This window comes from Bombus terrestris, chromosome 7, assembly GCF_910591885.1.
Source record: "Bombus terrestris chromosome 7, iyBomTerr1.2, whole genome shotgun sequence".
Classification (NCBI taxonomy): domain Eukaryota; kingdom Metazoa; phylum Arthropoda; class Insecta; order Hymenoptera; family Apidae; genus Bombus; species Bombus terrestris.
Window position 1 is genome coordinate 23,993,317 of NC_063275.1, and position 13,453 is coordinate 24,006,769.

A 13,453-nucleotide genomic window follows, 5' to 3' on the forward strand; every position below is an offset into this window, starting at 1 on the left:
AATATCTGTAAATAATTTACAGTTCTCACGCTTGTAGAATCTATTTATAATTAATAATTTTCCATAAACATATATATGTTTATATATTCATATTATTTTATATTTTCTATCTTCTCTTTATCTAAAAATATCTTTTACACTTTTTCATATATCCTATAAATATCACGAAGGTCCATTTTATCGGAAATGCTCAATAATAATTATTAGGTGGATAAAATTCGTTATAACCAACCTCTAGCGTGCCCCATTTCCCATCTTCGACTCTAACAAGCTCATAAGTGAAGCCGATTTCCTCGGAGAACTTTTGAAGCAGGTCGATGCAGAATCCGCTGCAGCATTGATAAAAGCTCTCATTCTTCTGTGCCGCTTGAACGTCCATCCTGAAAAACGGCGTACACCAGTAACATCGTCGTTCACTTGCTCGCAGCCATGTTTTATTTCTCTACCCTTTCATGGACGTTGGAACGATCGTTCTTCGATCATCCCTATGATAAAATACTTTGTCCAGAATCTTGAGATAGAATGACAAAGAGGAGATCAGTTTTTCGTATTAGGTTGTCGTGATTAATGGATGGAATGACTTACGTTGTAATTATTTTCTGACAGTTCGTTTTTCGATCACAAGATGAAGAAAGATGCTATTGATCAGAGCGATTTAAATGAAAGATATTTATTTTAAGAGATAGGGAGAGAAAGAGAGAGAAAGAGGAAGAAGACTGGATACTATAGTTTCTTTTAGATTTTTAGATTCTTCTTATAGAGTTACTTACGATATTATAAAATATAAAATATAGCTATATTAAATTTGTAATTATACAGAATGTGTCGTAACTGATGGAAGTCATTTTAATGATAGATACCGGATATAAAAATGATAGAAATAGAAGTCATATAGACTTTTGTCCTGTTCGAAATCTTCTTCGAGGTACAGCGCTGCTGTAATGTGTAGTTTACATGTATAGGTATTATTGAAAAAAGATAACATTTGATTTAAACGTAAGCTGCAGTTTGGTTTAATAGAACTGTTTCGTATTGTTATTAAGAATAATTATGCTTACATACGTATATACGTAGAGTTACAAGTAAAATGAATGTATTTCGTTATTTTTGTATCTTCCCATTGTTTGCCTATTAGTAAAATAATCAAAGGATGCGGAGAAAAATAATTTTAAACTAAAAGACCTGAAGCCAAATCGAAGAACTTTTGCGCTAACGACCGAGGAATTAATTTGGGAAACAGGTTAAACGGAGGTTCGGTTAATAATTGCAAATTCGAGAAAATCGAGTATGAGAATAAGGGAAGACGTTAATGTAGCGTAAGATGACTTTACAGAAGTTTCATAATGTTCCTGAAATTTCTCAATCTCTGTTTATACCACGAAACAACCGGATTAACGTCGCTTCTGGCTAAGTCGTGCAATCTGGCTGAATACGAGTCGGATGGTTTACCCTGGTCACATCTGCACGTGACAAACCCGATGCTCTTCGTGTATTGTTTCCGCAGCTGGTGAATAACACTCGTTTTACGTGTTCTATGGAATACGCATTGTTTGGCCAATCGAATGCAAGCTGTACCTATATTTTAGGCGGCAGCATTCGGAAAACAATTATTGAATCTCTGGTACGGAAAATACGAAGAAATTAGAATCAACTTACAGTGGAGAAAACAACGCGAACGGTACAGAATAATCTGAATTTTTCTATTTCTCTTCTCGCTTGTATTATCTTTACAAATGTTCCTTAAATTATCAAAACAAAAATTCACTTTTTTTTTAGAAATAAAATATCCTATCTATGCTTTCGAAAGATCGGAAGAAAAATGATCGGTTATAGAACATTCTACTAAAAATCGAGAAGCGAATATCTTCCACGTTCTTAAGTAAGCTAATTACAAAATCAAACAATAGATTTAAGAGACCACGTTTTCACCAATATTCCTGAAACATTGCGCGATGACTAAACTTCCTCGCCCTTACAGACGATTAACCCGATCACGGTAGCAATCATTATCGGCTGTCTATCATTTCAAGTTTTCCTCACGAAACGAACGTCAATATCGCGTCCATCAAAATTTCCAATTTACGAACGTCATTTAAACGTCCGATAGAAAATCTCAATAGCCAGTAGTTAACGCGTGAAACAGGGACGCATCGATCGTTAGGCGATGGTCGTTAATCGTAAGACGTCCGTGGGACGTGAATGTATCTTAATCGTGTCGGCATAATGGTCGTAATTGTCGAATAAATTTGCCAGCAAATGGGCATTAATGATAGACGCGTTAGACAAACGAAGAAGCAACGCATGCCTCCGGGAGTATTATGCAGGAATTTAACCGGACTGACGAGGGTACAGCTTGTAGGATGCTGCAATAACTGGGACTGAACATAGTTTGCCCTTGTGTCAACCAGTCTGAACGGAGATCCGTGACTCGTGTTTTGCGAGACGCATAAGCAAGTAATATTAGGCATATACGCACAAAGCGTGTAATATCAACATTGTAATGGCATCTGGTTTTTGTTATTAAATGATTAGAGTCGCTATGAATCGTTTACTTGCACGTAACGAAGGCTTTTTAGTCTATTGGATCGCCGAGAGAGGTTTATTAAACTCTTCAAGTACACGGTGTGTATAATACATCAGAATAGTATTCGGGATGGTCTTTGTTATTAAATAATTAGAATTGCAATGAACAGTTTACTTACGTATAGCGCAGCTTGTTCGGTGTATCGATTTGTCAGAAAGAATTTCTGAAATTTATCGAGGCAAGTGTACTTTGTACAGTTTATTAAGATAAATATTTCGTGGGATATAAAACTGAGAAGTCGCGATGTTCTTCCATCGTTGTGTCATACTTTCGAGTACCTTTACATGATAAAATTTAGTCAGCAAGAAGATTGTAGAAGTATCTTACTTTGAACGTTGCGCAATAAAAACAGCATAGCAAATAGCGAAGAGCTTGCGACGACATTATTTTATGAAAATCTAAAGGGAATATCGTGTATGCAAAGAACTTTTCGAACCAATCTTGTCCCGTGCGATGCTCTCAATTTCGAGCATCCAATATCATGTTATGCAAGATACTGAAATCGAATATCCTGACAGACATAATTATTATTTTCATGCAACACTGAAACTGATTCATCTAAGATACAGAAAGGTTGTATTTTGTTTCGAAGCATTCAAAAGAAGAGATAATTAGACAATAAAGTAAAACAATAGTGGAAATGATATTAGATTTAACAAAAATAACGTTATTCGTTCAAATCTTTGTATAATAATTCTTAGCTTTAAAAGATATTAGTAAAAAGCTGTAGAATTAAATAGTCCCATTTTAATCATTTCAGTCTTTACATTTCAATCATTTAACCTTTTTACAGTTAATGAGATTAAAAATATCTTGAATAGCGAAAGTACAAGAGCCATACTGGACATACTAATTGCTCCAGTTTATTTTATCAATTAAGTTCCTTGATGATATAATATTCACCTCGATTAACATGGTTTCTCTGCACGAACGAATAACTGCAGTAAATTTCGACAGCAAAGTCAGCAGACCCAGCACCATTGCTATTCTCTATGGCCATGCTCACGATAATAACGTTACGTTTATTTTACATTTTCGTGATACATGTACCTATGTATACCTACTTTCATCAACTAAGGATGAGAACTACCATAGAAACATCGATTTCCTCCGAACTACAAGATATCCAGTAACGTTCGGCTATATCTCGCGACTTTCTTGGCCCACCGGTCGTAAAATCTTACGTAACGCAAATGTATATCGACACGTATACGTTAGGCGTACTGACAGCAGTTAAAGACTGGTAGAAGTGGAAGTTTATACGTAAACGTCCATACGTCGTATCCCTTATGCACCAGTCAGTGTAGCTTCGTTCGCGCCCTTAAAAGTTTATGGCATTCTTAAGGGGTTGTTAAACTTTCGACGACGTTCGAAGTGAATTGCTACCTTTCGAAAACGCAGTTAGCTACGTGGTGTCGTTAGAACCACTAGAAAGTCATAGATTCTTACTGTTCATGTTTGCGTACTTAATTCTTACGGGCAACACGTTCTTTTGAGATTTGAGATTTGCAATAAAGGTAACGTAATGCGAAAATACGATGGGACTTTTATAGTTACAAAGAGGCTATTGTTAATAGTAAATGAAATAAATGTAAATAATGATAGGTTTGGAATTTTTTACATCACTTTTCCTTGCGTTTCTAACGAAAGATTTATTTTTTATTTTGTAAATATTTGTTTACGAAAAATACACTAATTCTGATATATGAAACACCGTTGAATGAAATAAATTTAGAATTTTCAAGATCATCTTCATTTTTCGAATGGAACGCTTTGTACCTTACGTATATATCACATAGTTATGGGGATAAATTAATGAATTAATAGAGGTGAATATAATTATGTTTTCTCTTAATAATATATAATTAACAAATATATGTTCAATAAAACTATATCAATTTGTTACAAGCCAGTAACAGAATATTGCTGAACGAATAAATGACTTGCAATTTACACGATGGCCTGATTCGTTTTTTTAGTTAACATATCAAACACATGTTTAATCACTCTCACTTTAATAGAGCAGCGTATTAAAGTCAATGCTTGTGATATACATTTTATGTATACCGGGCAAATTCCATTAGAAAGTTCTACTAAATGATATTTAATTAATAGCACGTTTGAAAGTCGTGCTACACTTCTTGCAGTATCTCATTCATCTTCAGTTGAAATCCAATAGAACTTGATTCGAAAACCTATAATTTGCTCGTATTTAAAAATATGAATTCCATAGATAATTAATGTGCTCTATATAGAAGTTTCCTGTCTTCTATTCTTCTAATATACCAATTTCTAATATACCAAAGCGTATTAAAAAGACACCGTATTGTCCACGTATTTGACTGTTTATTTTTAACTGCGAAGAGAACGAAAAGTTCTCGGGATAAGCACCGTATCAACTGGTAAATTTTTCTATTCATTCGAGCTCGCTCGCGTTAAAGAGCCACGTTAAAGCAGTTTAAAGTTTTTAAATGGAAATTTTATTGCTGGAATGTTCCGAAAATGCGATTCAGATTCATCAAGTTGAACCTCCCACATAGTTCTCAGCCTGATGAATAGAACGGAAGAAGTCGAAGAAATGCTAAAACGTCGTTCGAGTTTGAAGTTCTCTCTTCGAGCCCAAGTTCCGGTAAAAATGGAAGAACAGCGTGAAATAAATTACAGAGAGGCGACCGTACAAAATTTCACTTTCGAATTATTTTTCTCTTTTTTTTTTTTTTTTTTTTTTTGGTGGTGGTCTGGTGAAACTTCCATAGCGAAAAGCGTAATCCACTTAACACGAATTTAATCTTATCTAAAGTGGCAATCACAGAGCGTTAAACGTAATTTTTGCTCTTTTCTTTCTTTTAGAGTTTGAAAGGTTGATAATAATACGATTCTCGCATTCTCAGCTATTCTTCTTCTTTTTAACTCTATATTCGACTACTCGTTTTGGCACACCCTTCGTTTTAACCGTGCCACATAGAAGGAGCAATTATCTTTCCTTTTTTGTTGGCATTCTGCCATATCCTTTCCACTTGAGAGACAAAGAGATTCTATCATCATTGCACGTTTTACCAGGGAGCTATCTGGCCTACTAAGCTCTTTCTAATACTGCCTGCCATAATGTTTTACGAGGAATTGTGAACTAAATGAATCGTCTTTTCAAAGTAGCTAGTAAGTCGTTTAGATCAAATAAAAATTCTGAATACAAGTTTTATGTAATATACTGTTTCTAGTGTTTACTAGAATTCTAGGTAGAAGCATAACAACATTACTATAATCATTTTATTTTTATTGTAACCGTGTCATTTCTTAGATTTTTTTACTAGCGGGACTAGTTAAGTCTAAATGATACTTAAATGAATTTCCAAAAGTACTACCTCCATTAATTGGTATAATCATCAGTCATTTTTTGACCTTATAAAGGTATGGACGATTTTCTCTGTTGAATATAATAGCAGAGGTTAGTTTTCACTATTTTCTTTATATTTATTCATTTTCGCCATTTTCAGTACGCGAGAAAAATATTGTATATTTGAATAACTCAAATGGAAATTCTGGCACATCAAATATCGAATCACGTTAAAAGAAACATCGAGAAGGATATAACGATAATAGTGCTCATTTCTAATAACGTAAGAAAACACAAGAGTTTAATGTTAATGAGATTTAATCTTCTTTTATATTTAACTGAAAAGTAGCTGAAGTCACAAAAAGATCTCGGTATCGTCTGAAATTCTACATAACTCTGTTAAAGTCTTGATGGACTTGGCGAAACTTAAAATCTGGTTACCCGCCTGAAACGTGACCTGACATCCTGGATTGACATCGATGAAGTTCGTTCGAATTAACCAGGAATCAGAAGAACTTTGACAGACGCCGTTCGAACTATTGAAATCCTAGGAATCCACGATGCGTGTGATCGAAACAGCAACATAGTTGTCCAGTAAAAGCTAACCACAGAAACAGGCACAACCTTAGTGTTGCACTGAAACCTTAGTGTTTCAAACAACATTCGGAGTACAATTGGCCTAATTTACTTTAGAAAATATCTGTAACCTGTTTAGACGTGGAAAAGTTTTAAGATTCAGCGAGAGAGTTAGTAGAAGTAGAATTCTAAGATATTCTCGAAGGTTTAATCAATATTACGAAAACACGATTTAAGAAAATTTAGATTATTGGAAGTTAGTAACATTATCGAGCAATTTAAAAAATCACTTCTAATACGTGCTAAAACATCAGGTAGAATTACAGAAATGTACAAAACGTCTTAATCTAATATTCTACATAATTAATCTTATAATGGATATTAAATATACTTTAAAGAAACGTTAGGTGATTAATTTTTTGCAATATTAGAAAGAAAATAGAAGAATACGAAATTGATTTATTAAAAACTCACCACATCTATGCAAGAATCGTCATTCTCTAGATATGGATTTAAATGGCCTATAAAAATTGAAATTAAGATAGAGTTCTTAAAGTATGAGCCTGCTTCGCCGACTCATTTGAAGATTTAGAAATACTTGAACAGATTTAGCGGATTTGTAGAAGTCCAATATCTTGAGAAATCGGATAATGTTTGATGGTGCCTAGGAATATCTACTTAGAATCTAAGAGGGTTTAATAGGATTTAGCTGATAGCATGAGCTCACCTGAGCTCAATAAACCTCGGTATTATTTAGGTAAACTTGACTCAACGTTTAACAACTATCCTATTTCGATCATGTTGAATTAGTGGTTGATAGTTATAAACCATATACCGTAACATCCCTCGATTAGAATAATATACGCACCTGGATGTTTCTTTTTCCTAATTTTTCTAATAATTATTTTTAAATAACTATGCTACAATATGTGTAATCGTTACTAGAGTATCCTATTTTGTAAATAAATTAGCATTTGATAACAAGACTCATAATGCACAAGCGAATTAATTCAATATCAACTAAGATTTTGTAATCCATCTAGTAAATTGTTTCTGGTTTAAAGTTCATAATTTCATTTACGACACAACGAGAAAATTTACTTTCGGAAATAAAGTCATACATTTTTTCAGAGTACTGAACAACAACGCTTCTTTCCTCGTTGTTCTCGTTGATGAAGATATAAGAGGTGCCGTGTGTCGCAAATTACGGGGGATGCTTGAAATTAGGAAAAGTAGATGGGAGTTTCGAAATTGGAAGTTGAAGGTAGCGTGTTCGTTGACTGTATAATTCAATGGGCAGTGGTAAACCGCAAAATTGTATATGAAATTGTTGGCAGATGGAAATTCAGTGGGTGGAAGTAACTTTAAGCCATTGCAACATCCTATTACGATATTTGCATAAAATAGGATCCACTGAAAAAGAAATTTCTTTCATCTTCCTTAAACATTTATTACGGAAATTGTTAGAAGTGTCGCAGTTGATATTTGAACATCTACATTAATATAATATATAATTATTAATAAATTAGAATATATCGCAATATCTATCTCATATAAAATAGAGTTTACTGCGAAGGATCACCTTTGTTCTTCTTTCATTTTTTTTAAATAATTCTAATTTCAAACGAAACGAGAAAGTTTCTCTGTATCGTAATCTATATCGCTGTCCGAATTTTCACTAATTTTGTTCCAACGTTCCAATAGCAATTATATTAATTAAATTCAATGCAACGCTACAGGATCGGAGCTGCAAACATATATCCGTGTGACTGCATTATTTTATGAAATATTGACCTCATATCATACGAGCGTATTTATCGATAACGAGGGACGAAGTTAATCCTGAAATTACTAGGTTTTGTTGCGTTCTAATATTCGTATATCAAGCTAAACATTTATAGCGATCAGTATTAAAATAGGTGATTTATGCAAGAATAAATCGTCCTACATTGTCCATGATCATCGTTGTTTCTCGAAAATTTAAATCACTATCAAACCACGTTCGAATAAAAGGCGAAAGATAGAATAGCAGATAAAATTACCAACAAAATAGATCATTTTATAAATCCATTTAATAAAACGATTTATTCGTAAGAATCTTCTTTGACAGAATACGTACGTCGTAAAATGTTATCGTAAAATTATACTGCCGATTCAAATACATTTGCCGAGTAAAATATCCCATGGGCTGGGTCAAGTTAAAGAGAGAGAGAGAAAAAAAAGAGAATCAGTGGGAATAAAAAGGGAAAGCGCACGCTGGAGATGGAAAGATCTTCATCTCATATGCGTCCTCAGGAATAACCACTGTTCAACGTATTTGATGTGAATCTCACGTAAAAGAAAAGTAAAGGAAAAGCTGGATTTATGCTTGGAATGTGAAAATCGCATTAAGTACACCCGATCGGTTTTGCTCGACATCAAATCATGACACGAATACCGTAGATTTTGAGCGTACTAGATTCAAATTCTATGGGTAATGAGTAATGACATAATATCGAGTTAAGTAAGTAGACTGCAGATTTTTATGTATTCACTGAAAATGAGAGGTGCAAAAGTATACAATATGCAGAAAGACATAAAATACCCAACATATCTTTATTGTAATTAATGGCAGGAATAGATTTCTGCGTGAGTTCTAAATATCTGTTTATTTGTTTTCATACAAATTTAAATTTCCATAAACATCCGCGATCTAATAATAGATAGGCTGCAGATTTTTCTGCATTGATGACGAATTAAAAGATATAAAAAATGCATAGACTGCATTATGTAGACTATATGCAGCAATATATAAAATATTCAAAGTACTCTACATCTGATACAATATTTAATATATAAAACACTTGTCCATATAAGTTCTATTTTTGAAATTATATTTACGAAAACACGAGCTTGCATAAATATCCGCAGTCTAACAATACGTATAATATAATATTTCTTGAGATTTTTAAATTATTGTCCTATTACATAACATTTTTCATTATCATTGCATTACATGAGTCTGATACATTGAAGAGATTGTAAGTTTCCATGCCATTTCATATGATTCGATATTGAATGAAAACTAGTTTCAAAATGGGCTGTACAGTGTTCAAGAACGGGAAACGGTACATAAACCGGAACAGGAAGTGACCTGCTCCTGTTATATCCACAAAACTGATTCTTGGTCGATCAAGTGGAATGCAGAGGCAGGATGTGGCTGGAGGAAACTATAAAGGATCCCTTATGCGTGTACAATGGAAAAGGAATATCGAAGGACGGGTTTCCCAATTCAAAAAGTAATGGCGAGAAGTGTCGAAGATGTATTTAATATACAGAAAGGATCGTTTCAATTTCATTGCAGGTTTGCACTCGTAGTTTAAAGGAAATTTACAAAAGCTCACAAAAATTCGAAAAGAATGTCAGATGTCTAAAGAAATTAAAGCAATTTTTCGGGAAAACAAAAGAAAGCATTTTATAATCGATTAAACATTTTTATAGATTATGTGTTTATGTTTATGTATGTTTAATATTCCACAAGACAAGATAAACAAAATGAATTTTATCTGAATTTGAATACGTTCCATTCTGAAGTATGCTATCATAACATTATTATATAGGCAAAATAATTATATCGTAGATCATGAGATCGCTTGTTGTCATTGCTTAGGTACCATTTCATTGCAGTACTACTCAATTCAAACATTTGTTTGATATCTACAAGATACGTACATCTTGATTTTGAACATTATTTTCTTCGTATCTAAATATATAATATAGTGCGTATACGTTTGAGAATTTATAAAATATGCTCAGCTCACATGTCATACAAAACCTGCATTTGAACGTAATGTAAGGTAATACAAACGGATGATTTCCGTTGCATCGAAGCAAACATCAAACAATTTGCTCCATTATGCGTAATTCCCCTTGCTATTCCAAAGAGGATAGGAAGCATCAGAATTTGTGTTAGTAACGAACAATGCCAAACGTAAGCAAATGTTTGATGGAATTAAAATCACAGGTATTATCGGCAGTTGATGCTGCACTATTTGCTGCAACAATACATGAGCTACAATAAACACAGTACTATAAGGATATATCTGAACGAGGCAGACACAGTATGGATATAGTCGATAGTTCATTCTTAGCTATAATAATTGTAATGATAAAAGGAGGAACGTTACGATATGAATGAACAATAGAATGTGTAATAGCAAATATTCCTCTATACAATACTTATCCATTTAGAAAAAGGTCAATATGAAATATACTTTCAATTTTACCACAGAGACAACAATTCTATCCTTAATTAATATAGCAGTACATTGAGATTATATTGTTTTGATTTCCCTTTGAACGTTCAATCAATAGCGACCTTTGTTTTATTTCTCGTAATCGGTTAATTTAAAAACGAATTAAAAATAAATATAAGATAGGAAATTTTGTGAATTATCATTTAATAGGATCATGGTACTTTCTTCGATGGAATTTTAGAAAGCGTAAGTAAAATCTTAATAACAATCCTCGAAATGTACAAGTCGAAAGGTGAGCGAACGTACATACTACAAAATCTAATACTCCCTGGAATTTGAATGTTAGCAATTGAAAGTAACAGTTGTGAGTTGAAAGTTCGAATTTGAGTTGCAAGTCAATATCTAGAAGTTTCATACACACACGGGCTTACATAACTAATAATTAGAAGTTACAAGTTCATTGTTGGAAGTTTAGTGTTGGAATTTGGAAGATGAAAGTTAACGACTGTGCATTGAAGCTGAAAATTTACCATCTTAGCGAACGCTTTTTTGAGCAATTAGAAGGATGCAAACATCTTTTCTCGTTATACTTCCTTAATGATGTTTGTTTAGTTTGCGTCCACATGCTGGCCTGAGGCTTAATTATGATTCATTGCGTACGCGAGTTTACGCACGCGTTGCTCATTTGCGTACGACGAACGAGTATTGTTTAACGTTCAGTGTAACGTGTCTTCAATTCAGTACCACATGTGTTATAACTAAACCATGGAAATTATGTATGGTTGAAGAAGCAGGATGTTAACCCCCAATTAGATCATCGAGTCATAAATGATTAGAATGCAAACGATTTGAGTTATATTACTTAATTTTAGATGATTTAAAAGCTTTAGAGATTTTTAGTTAGACACTTAATTTTACTAATGGTTTCTATAAAATACACAATAACAATTAAAATAGAGTAAAGTTCTCAAATTAAACAATCTAAGCTGAATTGTGGTCACATACTTGAAAACATGTAATTTCAGAATTAACGTATTAATCAATTTGCCAAAGATATAAAATGTTATTCATAATAGTAAATTACTAAAAAATAACAATAAAGTTACAAACTTGTTTAATGAAGTTCCCACAATATTTGATGAGTTTTTAAATTTCTATTTTGCGTAACAAAGGTTTTAGCAAAATCACATTGTAAATGTTCTCTGCCAGAGAAACAAGCTTATGTATCAAGAAATATCGTTTGTTACTAAATTGTAAGGGAACGTTCGGAGAGTTCGGTCGCTACTTCTCGATCGCTTCCCACTCGGAAAGTTACTGCACATCAGCATAAATTGTATCGGACAGCAACGTCAAAACTGAGGAAGAGTTTCACGTGTCTCTGAAACTTTGTTTTGTCTCTAGCAGCTGGGACCAACAGCCATCGCATCGTAGCCTTCTTATGGCCATCATTGTAAACTACTTTGTCCACTTGCTGCCTCTCTTGTGGCTCTTAAAAGGGCGAAACAAAATCGCGTGCCATTAATTGCTTTTTTGGTAACCATCTCGTTACCGAACGCCTGTAACACGCTTAATATCGCTTTATACAACTATTAATTAATTCTGCTCGTTTTTCCCTCTCGAATTTAAATATTTTTGCACTTTAGTTGTTAATCTAGATATTTAATACAGAATATTAATGAGCATAGTTTTACATTTGAATTAACATACTTCTATAATTTTACGGAAATATCGTTATGAAAATCAGGAATTATTCTAATTTATGTATTTCAAAATTTAACGTTTCTGCTTCGCAGCCGAGATCATTTTTTGCCGTTGAAATAAACAGTGATCACTATATAATTCACAACTATAGATCCCGTCCTTATACTGCAAATTTCATAAATATTATATTTGGTCGATTATGTTCATGTTATAAATATTGTGATAATATTATATATTTTTAAATATAATGATATTCAACAAGCGCGTAAAAGCTCTCACTAGTACATGCATAAGTGACAAAAATTACGTTATTATACGCTGTTAGCTTAAGATGTGAAATAATCAGGGATTTGCTGAGTATTAATGATATTATACTTGGATCACTTAACCGAGGACTGAGTGAGAATTTACCTCTAAGACACCGGACAGAATGTTGAAAATTTGATCGAAGATAAATAAACTCAAATAGTATCGGTAGATATTAGCGTCAAGTAAGGCGCTTGAAGCTTCTATCTTCGAGTAGTTCGTAAATCGTTGTCTAGTTAATATTGAACGGCTTCAATTACAAAAGCTTCCTTGTTTGGATTAGAGAAATAAAATTTGAGCATCTGAATCGTCGAAATAAAGGATCAATGGCATCAAATACATTGTAAATATTCTTTCCACGATATTCATTTTCATTTACATCATTCGTTAACAAATACAGTTCTAATTTTCCCTTTCCACTTACTTCGAATGGAAGGATATTCTCCTTACTTAGCTAAACTCTGCTCAATTACGTATTTAGAGAGTCAAGGGAAGCTGTTCCTAAAGTTTGTCTCATCCCTTTCCGTAGGTGGCAAGTTCTTCTGTTTTGCATAAAACATGCATTAAAGGTTGAATTCTAATTAATTCCTCGCTGGCTGTATGGATCACTTGAATTTATGTGTAGATTAAAAATTTCAGTAATTAAGAATAGTCTATATTAGTCAGTGCGATGATCTTTTAGTTTCACGCGATAACGAATAACATCCAATCAGTAAG

General features: G+C 33.2%; 1 protein-coding gene across 13 annotated transcripts in view; it reads right to left on the minus strand.

Moving 5' to 3' along the window:
- The window catches only part of LOC100643486 (glutamate receptor ionotropic, NMDA 2B), a 360,187-nt gene that overhangs the window by 25,586 nt on the left and 321,148 nt on the right, over positions 1–13,453 (minus strand). For all 13 annotated transcript variants that reach the window (XM_048407837.1, XM_048407845.1, XM_048407842.1 and 10 more), the window contains one exon: positions 233–380. In XM_048407837.1, coding sequence (XP_048263794.1) covers positions 233–380 — 148 coding nt within the window. The remainder of the gene's footprint in view (positions 1–232; positions 381–13,453) is intronic.